Genomic DNA, 25,282 nt, shown 5'->3' with positions numbered 1-25,282 from the left:
TTTGATTTAAATAAAGACTAGTGTATGTTTGCGTTTCCCTAAGGTCCTTTGGAAATGTCTGTTTTGATGTTATGAGTAACTGATCAATACAAATGTTATTTTGTGGAGTGTTCATTCTTAAAGTGTAAAAAGTGTACCCTTTCCGTTGGTTCATAATTGATCTTTGAATCTTAAGTCTTAAGGGGGTCTTATTTTCAGAAACATGAATTGGGTGTAAGTCAAGTGACATGTAGAAATCTCAACATAATTTAGAAGAACCTAGGGACCCTTTAGTCAATAAACATTTAACACATTGACGCCTAAACTGCCTTTGGCCTTCATGTCAAAACTCTATTCAGATCATTGTCTTGGGAACGGCTCTTTCCTTTGGTCTTCGGGCATTAATGTAAATGATGCATGTCAAAAAACCTAGAAAGTGTTCCCTTGCAACACTACCTTGAAATTCTCAAATTATACTGTTATAGATATTTTAATCCAATGATCAGAATATACAACCTGATTACATTTTCAATTGAAGATATATTTACAACGATCAGCCATAACATTATGACCACCTGCCTAATATTGTGTAGGTCCCCCTTTTGCCGCCAAAACAGCCCTGACCTCTGAAGGTGTGCTGTGGTATCTGGCACCAAGACGTTAGCAGCAGATCCTTTAAGTCCTGTAAGTTGTGAGGTGGGGCCTCCATGGATCGAACTTGTTTGTCCAGCACATCCCACAGATGCTCGATTGGACTGAGATCTGGGGAATTTGGAGGCCAAGTCAACACCTTGAACTTGTTTCATCAGACCAGGCCACCTTCTTCCATTGCTCCGTGGTCCAGTTCTGATGCTCACGTGCCCATTGTAGGCGCTTTCGGCAGTGGACAGGGGTCAGCATGGGCACCCTGACTGGTCTGCAGCTACGCAGCCCCATACGCAACAAACTGCAATGCACTGTGTGTTCTGACACCTTTCTATCAGAACCAGCATTCACTTTTTCAGCAATTTGAGCTACAGTAGCTCGTCTGTTGGATCGGACCACACGGGCCAGCCTTCGCTCCCCACGTGCATCAATGAGCCTTGGCCGCCCATGACCCTGTCGCCGGTTCACTGCTTTTCCTTCCTTGGACCACTTTTGATAGGTACTGACCACTGTAGACCGGGAACACCCCACAAGAGCTGCAGTTTTGGAGATGCTCTGACCCAGTCGCTCAGATCCTTACACTTGGCCATTTTTCCTGCTTCTAACACATCAACTCTGAGGACAAAATTTTCACATGCTGCCTAATATATCCCACCCACTGGCAGGTGCCATGATAACGAGATTATCAGTGTTATTCACTTCACCTGTCAGTGGTCATAATGTTATGGCTGATCGGTGTATATATAAAACATTTTCAGGTTGATATGTAATATATATCACTTCAAATGAAAATGTAATCAGGTTTTATATTCCCATCATTGCATTCTTATCACTTCTTGCATGTCACTGTGCCAACGCTGTATAAACCTGTAAACTGAATACGAACGGCTGCTGTAGTGAACACAGCTGTTCCAGGAAGCAAAATGAAGATCTGTATCGCCGAGTAACTGTAGACACAAAATGAAGTGGAGGGTAATGGATGTACCCTCCTACAGCCCGGGATCTGCCTGGGATTAACAGACAGCAGACATGAGAACATGCATATCCCATCAAGGAAACTGAGATTGCTTCCCTTTGATAGAAGCACAGTTTCTGTTAATGAGATACTTGATATACAGTGAGGCATGAGGCGTGTTGTTCTGCTCTCTATACTGTACCTTTTCAAGTTATCTTAGGTACAGTCCTGGGCCTTCAAAACCTATTCCTATGTCCCCATGTTCAGTATTCTTCATGGAGGTGGAAAGATCCCCAAAGTGAGACTCTGTCCTTGTCTATGTTGCAGGTTTCATGCCTGGTCTGCAGAGAACTACCCCCCTGCCCCAGTACGGCCCTCAGCCCTCTGCCCCCTCCATGTCGCCACACCCGTCGCCTGGAGGACAGATGCATCATGGGATGAGTTCCTATCAGCAGAGCAACAGCAGCTCCTATGGACCCCAGAGTGGGCAATATGGACCTCAAGGTAAGCCAATCACAAATGTGTGTTGTTATTGTTGCTAAGGTTACCCAATTAAGCACTAATTATGTATTATGGATGGAATGATCAGAGTATTTTAAGTGAATTACAGCCCCTACATATTAGTGAGGAAGATGGTGGTTCATTTTCATTTTCATCTGGAGAAGATTTGTTTTTCTCTGTGTTGCATGGTATCAGAGTTTTTTTGTATTGCCTTCGGTGTCTTGTTTTGGTAATGTAATTACTCTACAATGCCCAAAAAACTAATTATTTTGCCTTAGATTACTCTTGCATAACTGAATTTTGAATCTATTTAGCTTTTCAGGAGAACAGTTGAAAAGGTAAATCTCCAGAAACCAGAGAGTAACAGGAGGTTGTTTAGTGACTGACTCAGTTAGGTTGCTAACATCTGATGTATATACTTCAGTATGTGAATCCAATTAGCTTAACATCTTTCTTCGCAGAAAATATATATTTCTTTTTTTGCTAGCAGGAGAATTCAGATTTAGGTCAGGAAAGGAATGAATAGGGGTTTATCAATGGGAACAGAACTATTGACCCCAGGTTTCTCTGGTATTAGATACAACAATACCTTGATATTTATCCTGAATACCTCACTTCTATTCCTCCTACATCACAGCAACCCTTGAATTCAGGCCACCCTGCTTGTTCTCCATCCATGCTTGCACACTGGTCTTTCCAGCACAAACCCCTGATGGCCTGCAGAATATACTGAAGTGAATCATAGTAGAGGTGGACCTGCTCTAACAGTCCTGTGAGTGCTTTGGATTCAACAAGGCCATTGTCTTGAGCGGTGCTGTCAGGCGTACTTTGTCTCAGGTGGAAGATTAAAGAAGTGCTTTAAAAGAGTCAGCGGAATATTCATGAAATGTTTGAACTTCAAATGCTCGGCTCGTTTTTTATTGGTTTAAAGAGATAGATATATACTTCTACTAAATGTGCTGTTTTCAGAACTGAATGATAATCTCCAGCCTCATTAGAAAGGGTCAGTGTTTTAACATTGCCGTAATAATAAGGTGATATGCTTGAGCTGCCAACTAACTTCATTAAATGCTATAGGAGGAAAAAAAATCTATGCATGGAGATGCACATCTCATTATTACAGGCCAGAGGCTTGCCAGCGTTGTGAATGTATTATAGAGAGATGACAGCAGTGAATCATGCCATGTGTTCAGAGCACTCCATCCTATAAGAACCAGATGATTTTTCACAGGTAGTGTCCCTCAACCGTCACCCTGAGTAAGTGGCATTGAATAAACAGCCACGTGTGCCGCACCACAAACCAGCTAGCAATACCATTGGAATCCAGCACAAGCCTCAAGATCAGACGAGTTTATTGAAGAAGTTACATTTAAGTATAGTTGGCATAATTCAATATAGTGTTTTCAAAACCTTTCTGTGATTGTAAAATTCTGTACATATAAACTGGAATATCATATCCAGAAGCAAGCAGGAGACGTATACACACACATATCTTTAGACACTTGTATCTTATCCCCATTTGGAGATTTTGTACAGATAGCCGTGTTCAAGTTCTACTGGGCTGATTTAAAAAACATCACATACACAAATAGTAAAGTGTTTTTCATTGGTGATCCATCAGCGCTGCGGACTGATTTCTTCCGATGACTCCCCGATTGTCCGAGTCGGAGCATAATCCCATGACAGCAGGGTTAATGGTCAAACGTTCTTCCTGCTTTTATTCAGTATCTTTTCTGTTCTTTCACAAAATCAATCTTCCACTGCGACCAGAGATAACAAAAACCTGTTTATGTGAAATACGAGCTTTGTTATTTTGAGAGCAGTACCAAATGGCAGAATTTACATCCAAGGAAATTGACGAATTCAGATGCCGATAAATAACGAACCAAAAAAGCTGAACAGGACGGTAAAGGAGCACATCTGACGCGCTTTATTAGCCTGTGAAGAAGGTGCCCATGCAGCCCATGTGTGCTGGAGTGGGCCCACGCAACCGTCTTGCCACAGTGAGTCTTTCACCGATGGCCAGGGTTTAGAAACTTCTCAGGCCCAGCTGATGTTAGCCAGCCAGGCAGCTGCTTCACTTATTGTGCTTAATGACGGGTCCATCTGTTTTCTGTCTCCGCTCATGCCAGCAAATTACTAACCTATTAAACCAACATGGAAACGCCAGCGCACTCCAAGTTCCTGTTCTTTCTCCTGTGTTTTTCTTGGCTCTTTGGGTTTTGTGCATTGAGCTACAGCTGAGGCCTTCGAGCGCACACACACACACGCACACACGCACGCGTACACACAAACACAACACCATCCATACTCGACTGATCGGAACAACAAATGCAAGATAGAATTGCAAAACCGAAGTGTGTTCCGTTTGTGCATTGGCTCGTTAGCATTCGCAATGATTTCTGGAGGGCGATTGAGAGCAGCGATTTGGAACTCAGTTAAAGGTGGGCGGTGGGGGGGGGGGTGGTGTGATTTTGAGCCAGATCGGAGCAGGAAATGAAGATGTATCTGTGAAAGATCACCCAGTCTTCTCCCTGACAATCCATTGCTTTATGAAGTACGGCAGCCGGTGGAAGTCTGCTTTCGGCTCTAGTGTTAAGAAGCCCGGCACGGCATTCTTGAGGTTGATTTGGTTCACGACTGCAAAATGAAACAGATGTGTTGATTTTGCCGGATTAAGGCTGTGACATGTGGTACGCTGAGAAATGGTCCGGATACTTCTCAAATATTAGAGTTTTATTTACTTATAATGCATTTTAGTTTAAGTAGGCCTACATATGGCACCAGTGATGAGGAATGTTGTGGCAGTTCCCTTTATTACAAGAGAGGAAATCATAGCTCTAAGCACAAATGAACAGGTCAACTTAGTCATGGAAAAAAAAACATAGCTGTAGTTCAAATACTGATCAGACGTTCCATGAAAGCATTATTGAACTGTTTCAGGAATGTAGTTTTGTTTTGCTGTGACTTTTTTGTGAATATGAACCCTACACTAATAATTGTAATATCGTTACATTGCTCACTGGCCCTCTCTGCCTTTTGGCCCGTGCTGTAATTAAACGTTTCTGTTCACTCCAAGGCAGCTTAAACTTTGAAAAGTAGTGTCAAATCCAAAACCTTGACACTAGCTTTCAGGTTAAGAGTCTGGAACAGTCTTGTGATAGACAGATTCATCTTCAGAGAGTACAGCGGATGTGGGAAGAATTTGGGATCTTTAAGACCCGAGCAAGCCAGAATACAAACGCACAGCCTTTTCATCACATTTCTCACACTACATTTCTGAAGGAACTATAATTGAAATAAAGAAAAGTGATGTCAAGCCTCCATCAGTATTAATATCATGAGTTTTTCTAATGAAGACCAGTCACGGGCCCCTTTTCAATACAATATCATGTTGTTTTTAATTAACGTGTGTGTGTCTGTCTCATTCTAAGTCTTTTCTAACACATGGCCTAAAGCCACCGTTCTCCCCTGGTTTCTGAGTTTTCCACAGAAGGGCAAGTGGATGAGTGAGACAGGGCTGTCAGAAGGTGATCCTCTGCTGAGTAGCCCTGTTTCTAATCGGTTTGGTTCCACTCATCCTTTCCTTGGGAGTTTGGGGATTTGACAGGACTGCGGAGGGGCGTCTTTGCAATGCATGACCATGCTTTTGAATTTCCATGTAATTGGTGCGGCTCAGCCGTCCAGCAGAGTGGGGGCACGGATATAAATACTCGGTGGATGTACCGCACGGTGTGAATGACTGCAGGGTGGAACACAAATAAAACGAATAAATATTCTCAGACCTGTAAAAAAAAAAAAAAAAAAAAATTGAAATCCATTTTATTTATGGTACTTACGTAAGGGAGCACATTAGCCTACAGTATATCAAGTACTTTTGATTAATTTATTTATTATTTTGAACACTCCTACAGAGAAAACCCTCCGAGTCCTTTTGGCAGTTGAAGAACATGTGGCAACACTCTTATTTAATATATCCACCTTTCATAAGCAATGGAGTGGGGGGTAGGAATGACAAGCAACAGTAATTACACTTGGAGTGGGTCTATGGCTGAACAAAAGGCAATTCTGGAAATAACCTGTACTTTGTGCAAAATTTACACCAAAAAGGAAACCCTGAGAGTGATTTTTTTTCTCTCCATAATAACAGATGATGACTGTGAATAAGAAGCCATATCCTCAACTATAGTTCATTGAGGCGGAGTCTAATCCTTCTGTAGTTAACTGGGAGTAATTCTACACAATCTTCAAAGGCTTCTGCCTGCCAATAGAGGAAGATTATTCTTTTGTTTTGTTTACTGTAAAAGAAAATGGGGGGGGGGAATGGATAGGATGTGCTTTATTTAACTTAAACATAATCTTTATATAACCTATAAAAGGTACACTGTTACACAACTCTGGTGGTTGTTACATATTTTAAGATTTTGGGCTGTGAGGGAGATGCTAGTCAAATAAATAAATAAAGGCACAGTTAAAAAAATAATTTTCTGTTGTTTCCTGAAACTAAATGGGGGAAAAAAATAGGTCACGGGCCAAAGAGCAGAAGACTTCGGCTGTGTGACAAAAAAATATTTATTTGAAGGAAGTATACTATTCTTCCAACAAGTTTTTGAAAAGTACAGCCAACAACATCAAAACATTTTAAAGACCTTCAAACAGTATCATTTAAGGAAACAAAATGATCTATGGGACTGCTCAGAAAGCACTGGAGTTTCTAATGCCTGTATATGGCGGTGAATTTAGACTTTTACTTTACATTGGTTCCTGTAAAGCAGGGGTTCCCAATGTCTGGTCATGGAGGGCCAATTTCTGGAGGTTGCATGGGATGGGGAGCCGCAGTAGAAAATGTACCACCGATGAAAATGAAATATGTACCAATTCATACCATTTTATGAACTTTAATTGTTTTATTAGTTATTTATTTGTTTGCTTAGTTTCTTTAGTTTTATATAATCCTTGTTTCTGATTTTCATCCACATCATCATTCATAAGATAACATGAGCAATTCCTGGCTTTTCTACCAGTATCGGAAATGGAGAAAAGGTTTTGTCAAGCTCGAATATTCTACAAACAGGTGTTTAAGCTGGGCCACGGCGGTTTGTGATTTCTGCTTTCATATCTGCCGTGATAGATTTAATAATTTTGCAGAGGGAATATGAAATTCAACTGGAACTGTGAAGTTTAATGGGCATTGCTTAAAAAAAACATTTTTGTAGGCCTATTCAATGACTTGCACTCTAGGTCATGTGGAATATCTTTCCACTGAAGCATCAGACTTGAACAAAAAATATTTCCATTTTTGGAGCCAGGTTTTTGCACAGAATAGTACAATTTAACTTTCTCTTATTCATAAGTGGAAAACCCTTCATGGTTTAAAGGGACTTGATCCCCTTTCCCAGACATACATGCAAGGGATTAAAGTTTGATCCTGACTAAAGCATTCTTAATCAAATCAAAAATAAATAACCCCTTCAACTAGAGGAATACAAAGTCTTCCATTGGTGCTTCTCATGGAAGGAGAAGCAGAAACTACTTTACTCCCATTTTAATGTGGACTGTTAGTATTCATTACCCTTGGTGTAGAATGTACAGTTAAGTCCATACCTATTTGGACAGTGACACAATTGTCATAATTTTGGCTCTGTACCACACCACAATGGATTTGAAAAGAAACAATCAAGATTAAGTGTAGACTTTCATCTTTCATTTGTAGTTAGGTGTAGCAATTACACCCATTTTTATAGGTGGTCCCCACAATTTTAGTGACTCAAACGTATTTGGACAAACTAACATAATCATGAATTAAATTGTGAGTTTCAATACTTGGTTGCAAATCCTTTGCAGTCAATGACTGCCTGAAGTCTGGAACCCATAGACATCACCAGATGCTGGGTTTCTTCCCTGGTGATGCTCTGCCAGGCCTGCACTGCAGCTGTCTTTAGTTCCTGCTTGTTCTTGGGGCGTTTTGCCTTCAGTTGTACCTTAGAAATCAAAACACACCAATAAGAGAGATCGCAAAAACATTAGGTGTGGCCAAATAAACTATTTGGTGCATTCTTAAAAATAAAGAACACACTGGTGAGCTCATGAACACCAAAAGGCCTGGAAGACCACAGAAAATAACTGTGGTGGATGACAGAAGAATTCGTTCCCTGGTGAAGAAAAACCCCTTCACAGCAGTTGGCCAGATCAACACCCTCCAGGAGGTAGGCATATCTGTGTCAAAGTCAACAATCAAGAGAAGACTTCACCAGAGTAAATACAGAGGGTTTACCACAAGATGGAAACCGGAAGACCAGATCAGTGTTTGCCAAAAACATCTAAAGAACCATGTGCAGTTCTGGAACAACATGTTATGGCATGGGCATGTATGGCTGACAAGGGAACAGGATGAAGTGTTTAGGGCTATATTATCTGCTCGATTCAGCCAAATGCTTCAAAACTCATTGGACGGTGCTTCACAGTGCAGAAACCCAAGACTGAAGGTGAAGAAGTGGACTGTTCTGCAATGGCCAAGTAAATATCCTGACCTGAAACCAACTGAGCAGCATTTCACTTGCTGAAGGCAAAACTGAAGGCAAAACGCCCCAAGAACAAGCGGGAACTAAAGACAGCTGCAGTGCAGGCCTGGCAGAGCATCACCAGGGAAGAAACCCAGCATCTGGTGATGTCTATGGGTTCCAGACTTCAGGCAGTCATTAACTGTAAAGGATTTGCAACCAAGTATTGAAACTCACAATTTAATTCATGATTATATTAGTTTGTCCAAATACTTTTGAGCCCCTAAAATTGGGGGCACCACATGTAAAAATGGGTGTAATTCCTACACCGTTCACCCAATTTGGATGTAACTACCCTCAAATTAAAGATGAAAGTCTACACTTAAAGCACATCTTCCATTTAAATCCATTGTGGTGGTGTACAGAGCCAAAATGATGGCAAATGTGTCACTGTCCAAATATTTATGGACCTAACTGTATGTTGTCTTTGTTTTGAATGTATTCCCTGTCCACTGCTTGCCTAGAGGGGTCATAAAGTTTAAGTTGTCTCGCACAAATCTAAACTTCTGGGCTTGAGACAATATAGTAAATTATCATGTATATAAATAGATTGCAAACAGTTTTTACTGAGATGCTGGTCAAAATAACTCCATAAGATAGGAAATAAAACTGAACATTTAGCTGGAAGTGAGAATTGTGAGAAAGGCAGGCCAAGGGTTAAAAATTGCAGGATTTTGAATGAGTTTTTACCTATGAAATTTTGGGTACATGTTGAATATTGTTTGTGTTTGTTAAACCATGTGTGTGGCTTTGCATACATTATCTTTTAAATAAATAAATACATTAATTATTATTGTTAATAATAATGCAATTTATCAAAAAAGTCCACTGATTTCTCATTTTATCTATTTTTCTCTTTCTCTAGGTAACTACCCAAGACTGCCTAACTACGGGGGAGCGCCCAGTGCAAACTACAGTGGCCCCGGCCCCGGCCTGAGCAACAGCCTGGGCATGAACGCCAGCAGCCCCATGCACGGCCAGGGACCGGGCCAGCCCTGTGGCTCCATGCCCCTGGGTCGGGGGCAGAGCTCTGGGATGGTCAACCGGCCCTACTCAGGCAACATGAGCAACATGGCCCCCAGCTCTCCCAGCATGCCCCAGCCTGCCGCCCCGGGGATGGGCCCACCTCTGCCCTCGGTCAACCGCAAGGCCCAGGAGGCGGCCGCTGCCGTGATGCAGGCCGCAGCCAACTCCGCCCAGAGCAGGTGAGGGACACGGCTAGCCTGGTGACAGGTGGTATTGGACGTTTCCTTGTAAGCTTATGTCTAAAAAAACAAGCTTGTGTAGAGGGAAAGGGTTTCAATTCAATTGATAAAGGACATCCAAATAAAGTAATCGCACCCTTGACTTGCCTCCCACCATCTGAAGGGCGGTGATTACCATTAACTGAATAGCTTTCAAATCAATTTTGGAAGCAGCTACTTGTTGGTTTGTTTGTTTCTTTACTTGATTTGGAAAGGTAGATCAAAAGATAAGCTGCTGCTCAGACTTTTCAAGGTTCAAAAAGATGGTAATAGTCGTGCTTTTCATCTTCCAATCGAATGTGGTAATTTGATAACCGTGTTGTTGAACACTTTGACATACTCCAGTGGTCCCCAGCCCTGGTTCTGGGGGTGTCCGGTAACGCCTGGTTTTCATTCCAGCTGAGCACTTGAGTCCTTAATTGCACTAATGATCGACTTATTTCAACCTTGGCAGTTGTTTTCAGCTCTTAGACAGGTGGAGATTGTTCAGGTAAGAAACGGACGACGGGACTGGAATTAAAACCAGCTGACAACGGGGGGCTGCAGTCGTGGGGTCTATTGTAGTGATCTTGCATGTGTGTGTTTCTTATCATAGCAAATGCTGACAGATACTCGCAAGCCTTTTTCTTACCTGATAAAGTTTTTTAATCTGATAAATTGAACTCCCAACACTGTGATTAAAGAGGTTTGTTGCAGTAGGCAGGTGTGTGATGTGTGTCTTTCTGTTGTCCCAGAATGATGTATTGGGACCACTGACCACACTCTGTATCAGTTTGTGGTAAAGAAATAAAATGAAAACATAACTTCCCTGTGAAACCTCATGTTATCTCACAGGTGTACCTATCCAATCACAACCCCCTTGTGAGACTTTTAGAATAGGATAGATTTAAATATATATATGTGTGTGTGTGTGTGTGTGTGTGTGTGTGTAGTACACCTGTTTATATATTTTGTTCTTAGAGTTTCTGTATAAGATTTGATTGTAACAATGAAACAAAAAATTGAAAATTTGTATTCTTAATGTAGATTTTTGTAACTGGGGTTTGTCAATGGTTATATACTAACACCTGTACTGGTTACCCTATGCAAAGTGTTTAAAAGATGACAATGAAATACTTCCTAACAAGCTCTAGATTTGCCCCAATATTGCATTGTCTATTCATGGTGGTGTTTGTTTTACTCTTTTGTCTAGATTTCCTTTTACTTCCAGTCAAATTAAGTTCAGTTGGCACCATGCAATTACTTGACCTAAAATAAGGTATAATACAATCTTTCACAAGATCGAAACAATCTGCCTCTAGAGGACTTAATGAACCAGTCTTGTGTGTCTGGAATCCAAATCTGTGTTCCAGGTCCCAGACTGGGTGCATTTCTTGTTAAAACAGTTTGTCATGCCAGGAAACAGTTCTACCTCTGTATTTATGAGCTCAAGTACCCATCTTAAGTCATTTAAACTTGTCATGTTTTATAGAATTATACTATACTATACAGTACTGCTTTACTGGACAGCAGTAAATCTATACATAAATAGTCAAAGTGCCTATAAATTGAGCAATCATATTCACCTTATCTTTGGAGAGAATGCAAAGCAATATCTGCAAAGCGAGAGCATTGTGATCTTCATCATCTTCATCATCATCAGTAACAGGATGGATAATTGTGTTCCAGTAAATGGCGAATTGGCAGTGTACAAAGGCAGCCCATGTTTCGCTGCAAATGTAGAGTAATAAACTTTCACTGAACTGTGGTTAGAGAACATTCGGAAAAAAAAAAAAGGGGGGCCTTTAAAGTATCATCTGTGTTCCAATCAGTTAAGATCAGTGCCAGGGCTGCAGTTAAAGCTGAGCCTTTGGCTGTCCAATGCTAGGGATTTTGGGAAATGCTTGGTCAGACAGGATCAAATGTTTCTGCTGAATCTGCACTGCTAAAAAAAAAAAAAGAAGAAAGAAAAGAACAAGAAAGAAAGGAACAAGGATAGTATGGAATGCTTGGAATGCTGTAACTGCTATATCATACTTTTGAAGTTGATCTGATCTTCTTTTTTTATAAACTAGTGTTTTACATGTAAGCCTTTGAGTAACTTGAGGAAAGTGCGTTCATGTTCGAGGGTTCGTTCTGCGTGAAGGATCTGCTTTGCGGCAGGATTTATGGGTCAGTCAGGGGCACATTCTGTTGAAATCCTTGGGGCAGAGAGACCGTTAACCAGGTTACTCAGGGATTCTTTTACTTTTCTGTTACTTTTACTATTTTTGTTAGTATAGTTATGATTACTTAACCAAACTGTAAGAAAAAATAAACAGGAAGAATAAACAAAACATTTATTTTACAGATTTTGCAGTAAATACATAAACAAAATAAGTCTACTGCTGCCCATTGTCATCATGGACATTATTTAAGAGGAAAACAACAGTCTAACACTTGAGGCCTATGTCTTCGAGACAGATTGGTTATACTCAAGATTCCAGGACAACAGGTTCCTTGAGACTGGCTCTAAGCCTTCCCCCCAAAAAATAAATAGAGGATTATTATTGCAGACACCAGACTGGCCTACACAAGTTATTTAATTATTTATTGTTTTGTTTCCTCACAAGACACCTGAAGTGGGATTAAGCCAAAGAAGCTGTTCTTTTGTCCCGATTTAGGCCTCCATTCACTAGGTTGCCTGCCTACCCCAGCCAGGCTGGGCCCGGGGGAAGGGCCTTGGTCACAGCAGCACACCCAAGCTACAGCACCAATCAGGCACCCTCGATGCCACTGCCTGAGCCATACGGGTAGGTAGCGGTGCAGTCCACTTTGTGCTGAGAGTGTCTTTGGCTGGCTGCCGTGGCTGTGTATCCCTGAAGCACTTGGGCCGTGACAGAACGAAATGACCTCAATCAGTTACAGAAAAGGCAGAACATTTTCCAGTGGCCGTTGCGTTTCTCTAATACTAACCTGTGGTCAACAGCTGCATGCCTCATCGCATTTGCATGGCTTCTGGTTCATGTGTCGTCTTGTGTCTTTTTTTTCTTTTGTCATGTACTCCCACAGGACGGGTTGTTTGGCTGAATTGTGTAATTCTCATGTCGGTGTTACTCCTTACCTGCTCCGGTCAGGTAGTCTCTGCGGTGGGGATAGCTTGGTTTATTGAAGGTATAAGTGAACAGAAACCAAGCCAGGTGGCTCTGAAAAACAGCTCTCTTTATAAAGAATAAAAATAAATACAAGAAAAGAATTGCTGCTTTACATTTTATTTATTTTGATAACATAGAAAAAAATGCTACATAAAATACGTATGTGAGTTAGTAAAAGGAGTAATTCAAACAACACGGTGTATTAAAAAAAAAAAAAAAAAAAAAAGTAGGGTACCTGCAGTTTTTCTCTGGTTGCTACTCTTGCATTCCAGTGAGAGGTTTTCATTTTTAATGCAGTATTTATTAATTTAAGTGCACGGTACAAGGAGAACCGTGTACTTTGTTTATTAGTTTTAAATTTCCTTACAGTAATTGAGTTGCGTAAACCTCATTATGAAGCTACTCACAGGGAAGCTCTGCGCTGTCACACTCCGCAGCGTTGGTAAAGAAGATGATTACAGTAAGATAATACAACCACACATGACAGCCACACTCACACGGCCTGCAAGGAATATAAATCAGAGCTGATGGGTAGAAGTACAGCCATCGCCTGTCATAATAACCAATATCCGCAGCATGTTAAGTGTGACATGGGGGGCCAAATATGTCAAGAGGAGCAACATTGCATCTTGATGAATCCACTGCCTGCCACTAATGAAATGCATAAGAATACAATTAAATGAAATTTTCTGTTTTATCCAGTTGTTAAAAACGAATGACGATCATCATAATACAAAATATTTAGAAATGGAATAAACCGTCGCATAAAATAAAATGACAATCCGTACCGAACGGTGAAAAGTTAAAAATCTCGGGGATCTTTAGGACTGTAGTTGTGTAACATCACAAGCCATTTGGCGTTTTGTAAATAAGTTATATTTGACACCTCTGATTAATCATTTGCCTCCCCTTCTGTTGTGGACAACTCAGGGGAATGTTGAAAAGGCCATTATGAGATGACTTCGCTGTCAGGAAGTACTGCCATAACATGATGTGCACTGCTCGGCTAAATAAGGAGAACTGTCAATCTTTACCTTCATTGTGCCATTTCTTCATTTGTCTTTGGCGCTGCAGATAGAGGGGAAATAATTGGCCGGTTTTGGGCCTTCAGTCCCTGCTTTAGGTTAAAACTGTCTTTTTTTATGGAAGTATATCAAGTCGTAAGCCGTTTCCAGAAATATGTGTTATCCGGTGTTTCATAGCCCCATATTACAACCAGTGAAGGTGCCGTAAGATTCTTCTAAGATCTCAAAAAATAGAAGGCAAGCAAGAATATTAATGAGAGGACATGGACACTGATTCATGAAGGATACTAGGGTGTCTGTTTCTACAGCCCTTTGTGTACTATAAAATTTTGAGTCTTGATCTTATTAGTTCTAAGGAGCTAAGCAAAGATGGGGGCGGCTGGTACTTGGTAGACCTTTAAGGATCTCCAGTTGAGGTTGAATGGATGTTGGTAGGAACTATTAGCATATAAGTAGTGGTGCTTAACCCCAATGCTCAATTTGGCCTATCCTACATATCTTTTTTTTAACTAGCTTTGACTCTTATCTGCTGTGTATGCCCAAAATGGCGGCAGAAGAGAGTCTCCCTAGAGAGTCGAACACTTCAGTGGTGGATGAAATGTATAAATGCAGGTTATTGTTGTCATTGAGGCAAATTTCGAACTTGGTACCCAATTGCAGTTTAATTTTTTACTCACGCTTGTTTGTAATTTGTGATTAGCATATAGATCAAGGTTTTGGTTTAGTCTAGGCCTTAACGCCCCTTTAAAAAAGCATTTAAACAAGGAGAATACCGATGGAGTAGGATCACTGCCCACATTTCTGTGGTGTCTTCCATTGTCGTCTCCCTTGGTGACTGAGGCGCTTTTCCTTTCAGCTGTGAATTTCGGTATCTGGAGGCCTACAATCATATATCTGGATGGCAATTCAAAAGGCCCACAGACCATGGATCTGGGGTTCAGAAAAGTCATGCTAGGAATAATAATCCTCAAGCTGTAAAGATTTTTTTTTTCTTTTCTCCTTTCCCTTCTTTTTGATGTGACTGCGCTTAGATGTTGCTCATGTTACCGTGGATCTGAATTTAATTAAACCAACCTGACAAGGCCCAAAATCCACCGAGACGCCCCTTCTCGGGTAGACACCAGCGCTTCTGCTGGCAGCCAAGTACACTGGATCCTCGAGCTGACATTGAGATCACATGGACCTGACAGGTGAAGGCATGGGAATTCTGTCTACGTTTCCATGAAGAGAATTGTGTGTGATGAACCTTTCCAAGCTTTAAAGGGAACAGTGCCAATTAGGTTTCCATGCTACCGTTCTTTCTCTATCGTAACCACCATTTTTTTTTTCCTTCAAAGCTTCAGTTACATGGCCACAATATTGCTAAGAACTATGGGTTTTAAATGAGTTTAAGAACAATTTTCTTTTCTAAGCTAAAGTTGCCCTGCCAGTATATTTTCCACCCTCATGGCACTGTTGGTAAAAGCGGGGAGCAGTATACACCGATCAGCCATAACATTATGACCACTGACAGGTGAAGTGAATAACACTGATAATCTCGTTATCATGGCACCTGTCAGTGGGTGGGATATACAGTGGGGGGAAAAAGTATTTGATCCCCTGCTGATTTTGTATGTTTGCCCACTGACAAAGAAATGATCAGTCTATAATTTTGTTGGTAGGTGTATTTTAACAGTGAGAGACAGAATAACAAAAAAAAAATCCAGAAAAATGCATTTCAAAAAAGTTATAAATTGATTTGCATGTTAATGAGTGAAATAAGTATTTGACCCCTTCGACTTAGTACTTGGTGGCAAAACCCTTGTTGGCAATCACAGAGGTCAGACGTTTCTTGTAGTTGGCCACCAGGTTTGCACACATCTCAGGAGGGATTTTGTCCCACTCCTCTTTGCAGATCCTCTCCAAGTCATTAAGGTTTCGAGGCTGATGTTTGGCAACTCGAACCTTCAGCTCCCTCCACAGATTTTCTATGGGATTAAGGAGACTGGCTAGGCCACTCCAGGACCTTAATGTGCTTCTTCTTGAGCCACTCCTTTGTTGCCTTGGCTGTGTGTTTTGGGTCATTGTCATGCTGGAATACCCATCCATGACCCATTTTCAATGCCCTGGCTGAGGGAAGGAGGTTCTCACCCAAGATTTGAGGGTACATGGCCCCGTCCATCGTCCCTTTGATGCGATGCAGTTGTCCTGTCCCCTTAGCAGAAAAACACCCCCAAAGCATAATGTTTCCACCTCCATGTTTGACGGTGGGGATGGTGTTCGATTTTGGTCTCATCTGAACACTTTCACCCAGTTCTCCTCTGAATCATTCAGATGTTCATTGGTACACTTCAGACGGGCCTGTACATGTGCTTTCTTGAGCAGGGGGACCTTGCAGGCGCTGCAGGATTTCAGTCCTTCACGGTGTAGTGTGTTACCAATTGTTTTCTTGGTGACTATGGTCCCAGCTGCCTTGAGATCATTAACAAGATCCTCCCGTGTAGTTCTGGACTGATTCCTCACCGTTCTCATGATCATTGAAACTCCACGAGGTGAGATCTTGCATGGAGCCCCAGACCGAGGGAGACTGACAGTTATTTTGTGTTTCTTCCATTTGCGAATAATCGCACCAACTGTTGTCACCTTCTCACCAAGCTGCTTGGCAATGGTCTTGTAGTCCATTCCAGCCTTGTGTAGGTCTACAATCTTGTCCCTGACATCCTTGGACAGCTCTTTGGTCTTGGCCATGGTGGAGAGTTTGGAATCTGATTGATTGATTGCTTCTGTGGACAGGTGTCTTTTATACAGGTAACGAGCTGAGATTAGGAGCACTCCCTTTAAGAGAGAGCTCCTAATCTCAGCTCGTTACCTGTATAAAAGACACCTGGGAGCCAGAAATCTTGCTGATTGATAGGGGATCAAATACTTATTTCACTCATCAACATGCAAATCAATTTATAACTTTTTTGAAATGCGTTTTTCTGGATTTTTTCGTTGTTATTCTGTCTCTCACTGTTAAAATACACCTACCATTAAAATTATAGACTGATCATTTCTTTGTCAGTGTGCAAACGTACAAAATCAGCAGGGGATCAAATACTTTTTTCCCCGGACTGTATTAGGCAGCAAGTGAACATTTTGTCCTCAAAGTTGATGTGTTAGAAGCAGGAAAAATGGCCAAGCGTAAGGATCTGAGCAACTTTGACAAGGGCCAAATTGTGATGGCTAGACGACTGGGTCAGAGCATCTCCAAAACTGCAGCTCTTGTGGGGTGTTCCCGGTCTACAGTGGTCAGTACCTATCAAAAGTGGTCCAAGGAAGGAAAAGCAGTGAACCGGCGACAGGGTCATGGGCGGCCAAGGCTCATTGATGCACGTGGGGAGCGAAGGCTGGCCCATGTGGTCCGATCCAACAGACGAGCTACTGTAGCTCAAATTGCTGAAAAAGTGAATGCTGGTTCTTATAGAAAGGTGTCAGAACACACAGTGCATTGCAGTTTGTTGCGTATGAGGCTGCGTAGCCGCAGACCAGTCAGGGTGCCCATGCTGACCCCTGTCCACTGCCGAAAGCGCCTACAATGGGCACGTGAGCATCAGAACTGGACCACAGAGCAATGGAAGAAGGTGGCCTGGTCTGATGAATCATGAGTTCAAGGTGTTGACTTGGCCTCCAAATTCCCCAGATCTCAATCCAATCGAGCATCTGTGGGATGTGCTGGACAAACAAGTCCGATCCATGGAGGCTCCACCTCACAACTTACAGGACTTAAAGGATCTGCTGCTAACGTCTTGGTGCCAGATACCACAGCACACCTTCAGAGGTCTAGTGGAGTCCATGCCTCGACGGGTCAGGGCTGTTTTGGCTGCAAAAGGGGGACCTAAACAATATTAGGCAGGTGATCATAATGTTGATCAGTGTATGTCAGTGTAGTATCTGTAAATTCAGTCACACCAGGTTATTGGTGTCTCTGCAAGAGGAAGCTCTGGAACTGCACTAAACAACTAATAAAATTAGCATAATTAACGTACGTTAATAAGATTGTTTTGTGCGACTGAGATATTGGCTCGATAGATACGCTCACGTAGGTTTGAAATAGGTAATTTGCTGACGTTTGAACTTTTGCTCGTTATTTGCTGGTCAGCTAATGAGGAGGTCTTCTCAATATCAATTTTGCTAATAGGTGTCAAAGCCAGAGGTGGTGGTGATCTGTTGGCCGCTGTGGTCAGCATGTGATACGCATTCAGAGTGTTGCAGGGGGAAGGAAGTCAGACTGAGATGCTGTGATTAATTAAGCGATTTGGCTCTAATTTGATCAAGGTACTCATTGTTATTAGTCTCACACTTTTGTGATCACGTAAAATGTTTGGCCTTTCCCCATAAATGTTTAGTGATTAGCATTAGATTGATTCAGGTTAGAAGTGAAAGTTACAGCAAAGGCCAGAGAGAGAAGAGGCTAGGGGCGGGTTAAAGTCAGAGTCTAGGCTAAGGCTAGGGTTTAGGGTTTCAGTCTAGGGAGAAGGTCATTAGTTGGGCAGTGGTGAAGGGTTTAAGCTATAGTTCGGTTTATGATAAATAATATGGTAGAGTTGTATGCTAGGTCTAGGGTTAAGGCTGAAGATAGGTTTATGTCATTGGTTAGGGTAAGGGTTAAAGCTAGCAATAGGATTTTAGGGCTGCAGTTTATTCTGGTTTTTGTTTTAGTGTTTAGGAGTAAGATTGGTTCCCAGTTTGGTTTGGCTTTTGAGTTTGTTTGTTTTTAAATCAATATAATCAATTCCAAATTTAGTCTGACTAGAGGAAGTCTTGAATCAAAATTAACAATAAAGCTGAAATTGTGCTCTGTTCTTATATATATATATATATATATATATATATATATATATATATAATATAGAGAGAGAGCGAGAAGCTGTTCAAAACCCAGGATAAATCTTAAATTTCTCAAAGGGTGACAGATTTGGTTATTATAAATGTATTCATCATTTTATTATGTTTCCATTACAGATAATCAGATGACATATTTTTTTTATATATATATATATATATTAATAAAAAAAATATTATATATATATATATAGTGTGTGTGTGTATTTGTATATACATTTCCTCTACAGTTATGTGTATATGTGTGGATGTAAAATGCGGCATAGAGAACAGACCAGCTTGTGTTTGCACTGCCATATGTCCACAGAAGCCGAACTCAAGAGAAGTAGCTGGAGTCTTTGAAGAATATTGGCAGAAAATTTGGATATCTGCTGGGTGTATGAACTGAAGGCACTGCCTCTTCAGAAGATTCTAGCTACTCCTGGAGCAAAGAAGTATTTAACCAAAAAAAAAAGAACGAAACAAAAAGACATGAAATAAAAATGAAAAGGCTGCTCAGAGGCACTTTTTTAGACAAGTCATTCACTTCCACCTTGCAAGTAAACGCATTTCCTAGATAAATAGTAACTGCCTGAATGTGGAGTAAATGGATGCAACCCACAGCATCAATTCTCTGCTTTTGCAGGAGGAGGTTAGGGTAGATAATTAGGGGAATAAAATAAACCGCTTCTCTCTTGTAGAATGTTCTGATGCATTTGTTGTTTTTTTCCCCTCTGTTTTAAGAGACGTCCTTTCATTTCATTCTGTTCCCTGAGTCAGGATGTCAGAATGGCTATGGTGCTTGAAAGCAGATTGTGGTCATTTATAATTCATATGCTAGTGTATTACAGTGCCAGGAAAGCACTTTTTCCCCTCCTCTCATTCTATTATATTATTTCTCCTCATGAGGGTCCAGTGGATGCACAGGTTAGTAAACCACAGCAGAAACCTAGACTGCTTCAGAAAGTTTTAACCCCAGACCCTGGGCATATTTCACTTCCTCTCATTCTCTGAATCTACAATAGACTTTGGCCAATATTATATCCTTGAGATAGGTGAGGAATCCCTGCAATGCCCATGATGCACCAGTACTGAAGCAGAGGGGCCAGTGCTCACAGAGTATTTGTGATGTTTATATTTTCTGTGAAGTTGTTTTGAGTTAAAAAAAGACAAAAGTTGCTGTTGTCTTTCTGCTGTAGCTAAATCTTGTTTCTATGCTGATGATCTGTAGTCTGATACTAGACCTGACTTGTTGCCTGCATTTCTTCAACATGGAAGATTATTGACCTTTTTTCCTCCAGAAGAAACCGCATTTTTAACCACCAGTGTCATATTTACGTATTTGAGAGCAAGATGTACGTGTTTCTCATCAGAGATTACCAGCATATATTAAGGACGATTAAATGCCACACATTCCTGATGTAGAATTTATTTTATTGCCTTTTTTTCTTTAAACACAAATTAGTCATACTGATGTAACACAATCGCAGTTTTCGCATTATTCATAAATAATATGGCTGGTCGGCGTAATGAATACTAAAGGGCCATGGTGTATTTATTCGGCGTTTATAAATGCTCACCGAAGGTCTGAACTGAAGACATGTTGAAAAGGACTGTAATGAGGTGCCAAAGTGGGGGAGCACTTTGGGGAAGAAATTGCTTCCACATTTATGAAAGGAAATTGAAATTTATAATCACATCGCCATAAGCACACAAATGCTCATGAACTAATTATAAGTTTCATGAGCCTAATTCAATAGCATTATTTAAGCACTTACTTACTAGGGGAAAGAAAGAAGGGTTCACCCTTGTATGCAGTCACTTAACCATTGAACTGAAAAACAAGACAAACTGAGGCCCTTTCAGACCAGGTTTAATTTGTAAGCACGAAACCTCTCATTAGAATAGCGCTTTTTACTTTAGACAATTGTTGCCGAATCTTGTGTCCCTGTAAAGCTTTCTGGTAAAGACATTGTTTATTTTTTGCTATCCCTGCGTGAATAGTCAAGTCAGGGACCATACTAGTCTTTATTAGTCTCTTACAATACAGCGGGCTCTGCAGAGAGCACCACTGGATGCAGTCCTGTTGTTAACATGGGCAAAGTCTTGAGCAGTTTTCCACCAAGCGGGATCCCTGTCTTCAAAGACACAGGAAGGCTTTGTGTGTCCGAGGACTTGGGCAATATAGCCGCCTCTCAGTGCTGACTCACTGTCTCAAGATCACGACAAATAACGGTTTGCTTATAATTCATGGTAACAGGTTTGGCCACCAAGAACATTTCGAAAGGGCAATGGCAATTTCGGAGCATGTCAGATTGTGTTACCGTACTGCGGCTGGAGAGAAGCTTTCGGGGGTTCATTCTCAGATGGCTTATTTTTCCTCTCCTGTTTATGTACAGTCACAAAAAAAAAAACCTAAGAGAAAAAAAAATCAACAAGCCGGGGATCAAAGCCCAAGAGCTTCATGCCAAAAGGAGCCTTTCCTAACCACATTAGAGGTGCTTTTCAGTACCAGTAAATCTTCAGTCCCCGGAGCCTATTGTAATATACATTTTCACAGCCTGTGACATAACAGTCAGTGACACATAATCCATCATGGACTGGATTTCCCCTTCAGCACATTAAATGTCATGTAGGTTTGTTTTTTTCTATTCTTTTTTTAAAGCTGTTACCAATAGGTTGGCTTTTGCCCTCTTTTTTCCCCTTCTTTCTGTATACTTCCCCTCACCAATCATTGCAGGCCTTTTTATTTGATCATGTGTTTAATTATTCCTTTTCTGGCAACAGGAGCAGTAGACATAAAGAAGCTGTATACTTTATTAATCTCTCTCTCTCTATGTATGTGTGTGTATATATATGTATATATGTATATGTATGTATGTATATATATATATATATATATATATATATATAGTCCTTTCTCTTGGTTATCTGGAGATTAGAGATAGCAGCAGGAAGTAGATCTCCCAACAAATGGTGTCCAGCTGAGTCTATGGTTTTGTTAGCTCGTGTGAGACGTCTGCCAGGTTCACGTTAAGCTGTCAGACGTCCTGAAAGCAGCTGAAACCCCTCTTAGAGACAGAGGCTCCTTTCCGACATTTCTATAGCAACAAATAACATAATGCCCTTTGCGAAGTGCACCTTAATAAATTGTCCGACAGTATTTTCTACACACATATACAGTGAGTTGTGTGTGTTCACGGTTTATTCCTAGCAAAACTACGTTGATGTTTCATGCTCAATATAGATTTAAAGTAGTCTCATTGGAGAGCTGCAGTCTTGTAGGTTTTGTGGGAATCTTTCTAACACTACCTACTGACAGCTTGGAAATCCATGTTCAAAAAAGACCTTCCAGGACCAGGGTTTGGTCAGATATCTCAGTGTTAACAATGCTCCTCTCCTACCCTGGATGGCTTGGCCCAACCACAGCCTTATCCAGGGTTGTCCTGAACGTGGCAGTGTGCTTTCGGTGGGTGCCACTTTTTTCACTACTAGGTCATGCATAGACCAAACTCTGCTGTGGTTAAACAAGACTGTCTCTCTACCAGCTGGACTGGGAGCCATTTATGTGATTTTCTCTAAGTGTAAAACATCTGCTGATGGCCTTTCAGATTACCTTTGGTGTTGTCAGCGCTAAATACGCTACATGCAATGTTACCTGCAGTGCTAATTAATACATTAAGGACGTTTAATTTCCCCCCGTGTCAGTCTTTAGACCATGCGCTACACATGTGGGTTGTGAATTGAATAAAACAATACAAACCAGCAAATATGATATCAATAACTGTCTGGGGAAGCTGGCAATGTCTTTGCGTGATTTTGATGATGTGTACAATTTGGCAGAGTTCCGTGTTCATACGCCGCAATCCGCCAAACTTCACAGAAGACTCCCGATACCTGAAGCCTGACTCTTGTCTTAATTAGCGCCGTATTGCCGAGCATTGTTTATTAATTAAATCCCTGTTTATTGCAGTATCGCTGGCTTGGGTCGGCCTCAGGGGATCAGACGTTCACTTCCAGCAGCGTTTCTGACATTGACTCGGGGATTGTACGCCTTTATTAATGATGCTCTTGTTTCTGGATTCCAGGCAAAACAACTATCCTGGTATGAATCAGATGGGCGTGATGGGCTCGAGTTCTCCCTACAGCCAGCCTGCGGGAAGTGGCTCGGGAATGATGACACCACAAGGCCCGCCGTACAACATGCCACCCTCAGGTAACACTGGGCATCTCTCTCAACTCACACAAACCTCCCTGACTCTCTAGTAGCGGACATAGTTGGATTCACACAACAGCCACCACAAATATCCCTTTTTCTCTCTCATCCTTTCCTTAACTGTCCAGAGAACATTGATTCTTGAATCATGTGGAAATGTATCATGAATCATGATGCACGCAATTTCTAGTTTGACACCTTCATGTCCGTGCGGTCCAGGTATTCTGGAAAATGGTCCGCGGTCCATTCCCCACTTGTGTTTCCTCAGGATACCTTGAGAGGAAGGGAATGTGTATGAATAACTTGCAAAGACTAATGACTCAAGTGTTAAAAAGATCGTGTTACAGATTTTCCCCGCCAGCCTTCCCTCGAAATATCGAAAAGCCACTGAAATCTGTTTTAAAAAATTGCAGGATTCCTCTCCAGCCAGATTTGAACAGGGATGGTTTTCAGAAACAGTTTCTATGTTAGAAAGATCAAAGCCATGTCTCAGCAGTAGGTCTGGCTTCAACCAACATGGGACTTAGACATAATCTGATGTCTTTCCATCTAATTTGTACTGTGTTTACTGTAAATGAGCTGAAACGTGTTGCAGTTTGTCAGCCGAGTCTTGGCCGAGGTCGTGCTTACAAATGGAAATGTGCTCCCGGTTATGAAGACTTGATCAATGGACTGAGACAGGATAGCCTACTGATCTGAAACTGGTCCTGAACTGATTAACTGGTTTTACCTTTCTAACTAACAAGTGTTGTTACAACCATAAAATCATAAATATGTTCTACAGTGAAGGCGACGACAAACAACTAAGGATAATACATTCTCTTGCCAATAACTTATGTCATTTCTTTCTTTGTAGATTTACCATTATATGTTACCACTCATGGAAAAAATGCGTCATTTGGATTGCAAAAAATGGTTCTGCTGGATTTAAGGGAGAAACCATGTATAAGTCTGTTTCCTTAAAGGTTTATTTGATTTGATTTGTCGTCACCTTGCTCTGGTTTCTTTCCTGAATGGAAGGGTGTGCCCACGTTCTGCCCCCCCCACCACACACACACGCAGACGCACACACACGCAGACGCACACACACGCAGACGCACACACACGCAGACCCCTCTAGCTCGAAAAAAAAAAATCTGCAGTTACAAATTTGCCTTTCTACATGGAAAACTGTTTCCACGCTGCTTTACAATGTTAGAACAGGTTGTGTGACATTTGGAAAACATCAAATGAATTAGACTGTCAAGGTTCTTAAAAATTCAAACTTAACAGCCTCTGGGGCTGTTAAAAAGCAATTAGTTTCACATAGGATTCCATTTGAATTGAAAATGAAAATAAAGAGACAAACCTTGAGATGACTTCAGACATTTATGCCTATAAAAATGTGCTTTAAAGCATACCGTCACCCTTCTCTCTAGGTTGCAGGTTTTTAATGTTTTCAACAGTTTTAATTTACTTTTGGTATGTTTTGTTTGATTTTATTTTTTAATTCTTTGTGGATCCTGACACAGACCTGTCCACCTCAGTCAGTAACTTTGTTTCTTGAAGAAATTAAATAATTATATTGGCTTGGCCATGGAATTCGTCTCTTAAAATGTTTTTTACGTCCACTAAAGGTTGATTTTGAGGTCTAGCTCAGTGACGCATCTAATGGGACATTTTTAGAAGCAACGTGGAGTCAGAGGGGCAGACAGGAAGACTCTCGCTCTATAAAATGGTCCAATCGCCAGAGAGTGAAGCTTTGAGAAACATGCCACCAATTAATAACTTTTCCAGTGGCTTACTTTGAAATTGGAAATCTAGAAAGGAAACTTGCAGTTTTCCTTGCAGTCTCTGTAATGAAAAAGGCCACTCCTAATGGCTAATGCAACTCAGCGTGGCCAGCAAATGCAAACTGTGATTTTAAAGCCATGATCTTAATTGCTGGAATGCTAAACTCCATGCTGTGAAGAGCGCATCAATACTTCAGAACTACTTCTCATGATTGACTTGCCTTGACTAATGTTTCTCGTTGGATGACTTTGAGAATGTCTGAGAACTTTACCAGCTTTACTATAAGGATAAAGCCCTTCCTTTTAAGTTGCAAACCACCTATTTCGTATCCACTCATAGGAAACCGCAAGCTCTTTTGGTTAGTTCTGAAAATGGCATCAGATAATAGAACACCATTATCATGTAGATAAATTTACCTTTGAATGGTCT

The 25,282-nt window shown here is 41.1% G+C and overlaps 1 protein-coding gene across 7 annotated transcripts in view; it reads left to right on the top strand.

Moving 5' to 3' along the window:
- The window catches only part of arid1b (AT-rich interactive domain 1B), a 180,955-nt gene that overhangs the window by 137,380 nt on the left and 18,293 nt on the right, over positions 1–25,282 (top strand). For all 7 annotated transcript variants that reach the window (XM_066718720.1, XM_066718555.1, XM_066718637.1 and 4 more), the window contains 3 exons: positions 1,907–2,083; positions 9,506–9,845; positions 22,953–23,080. In XM_066718720.1, the coding sequence (XP_066574817.1) occupies positions 1,907–2,083; positions 9,506–9,845; positions 22,953–23,080 (645 nt within the window). The remainder of the gene's footprint in view (positions 1–1,906; positions 2,084–9,505; positions 9,846–22,952; positions 23,081–25,282) is intronic.

This window comes from Amia ocellicauda, chromosome 1 (genome assembly GCF_036373705.1).
Source record: "Amia ocellicauda isolate fAmiCal2 chromosome 1, fAmiCal2.hap1, whole genome shotgun sequence".
Taxonomy (NCBI): domain Eukaryota; kingdom Metazoa; phylum Chordata; class Actinopteri; order Amiiformes; family Amiidae; genus Amia; species Amia ocellicauda.
This window is presented reverse-complemented; position numbering and strand designations above follow the sequence as displayed.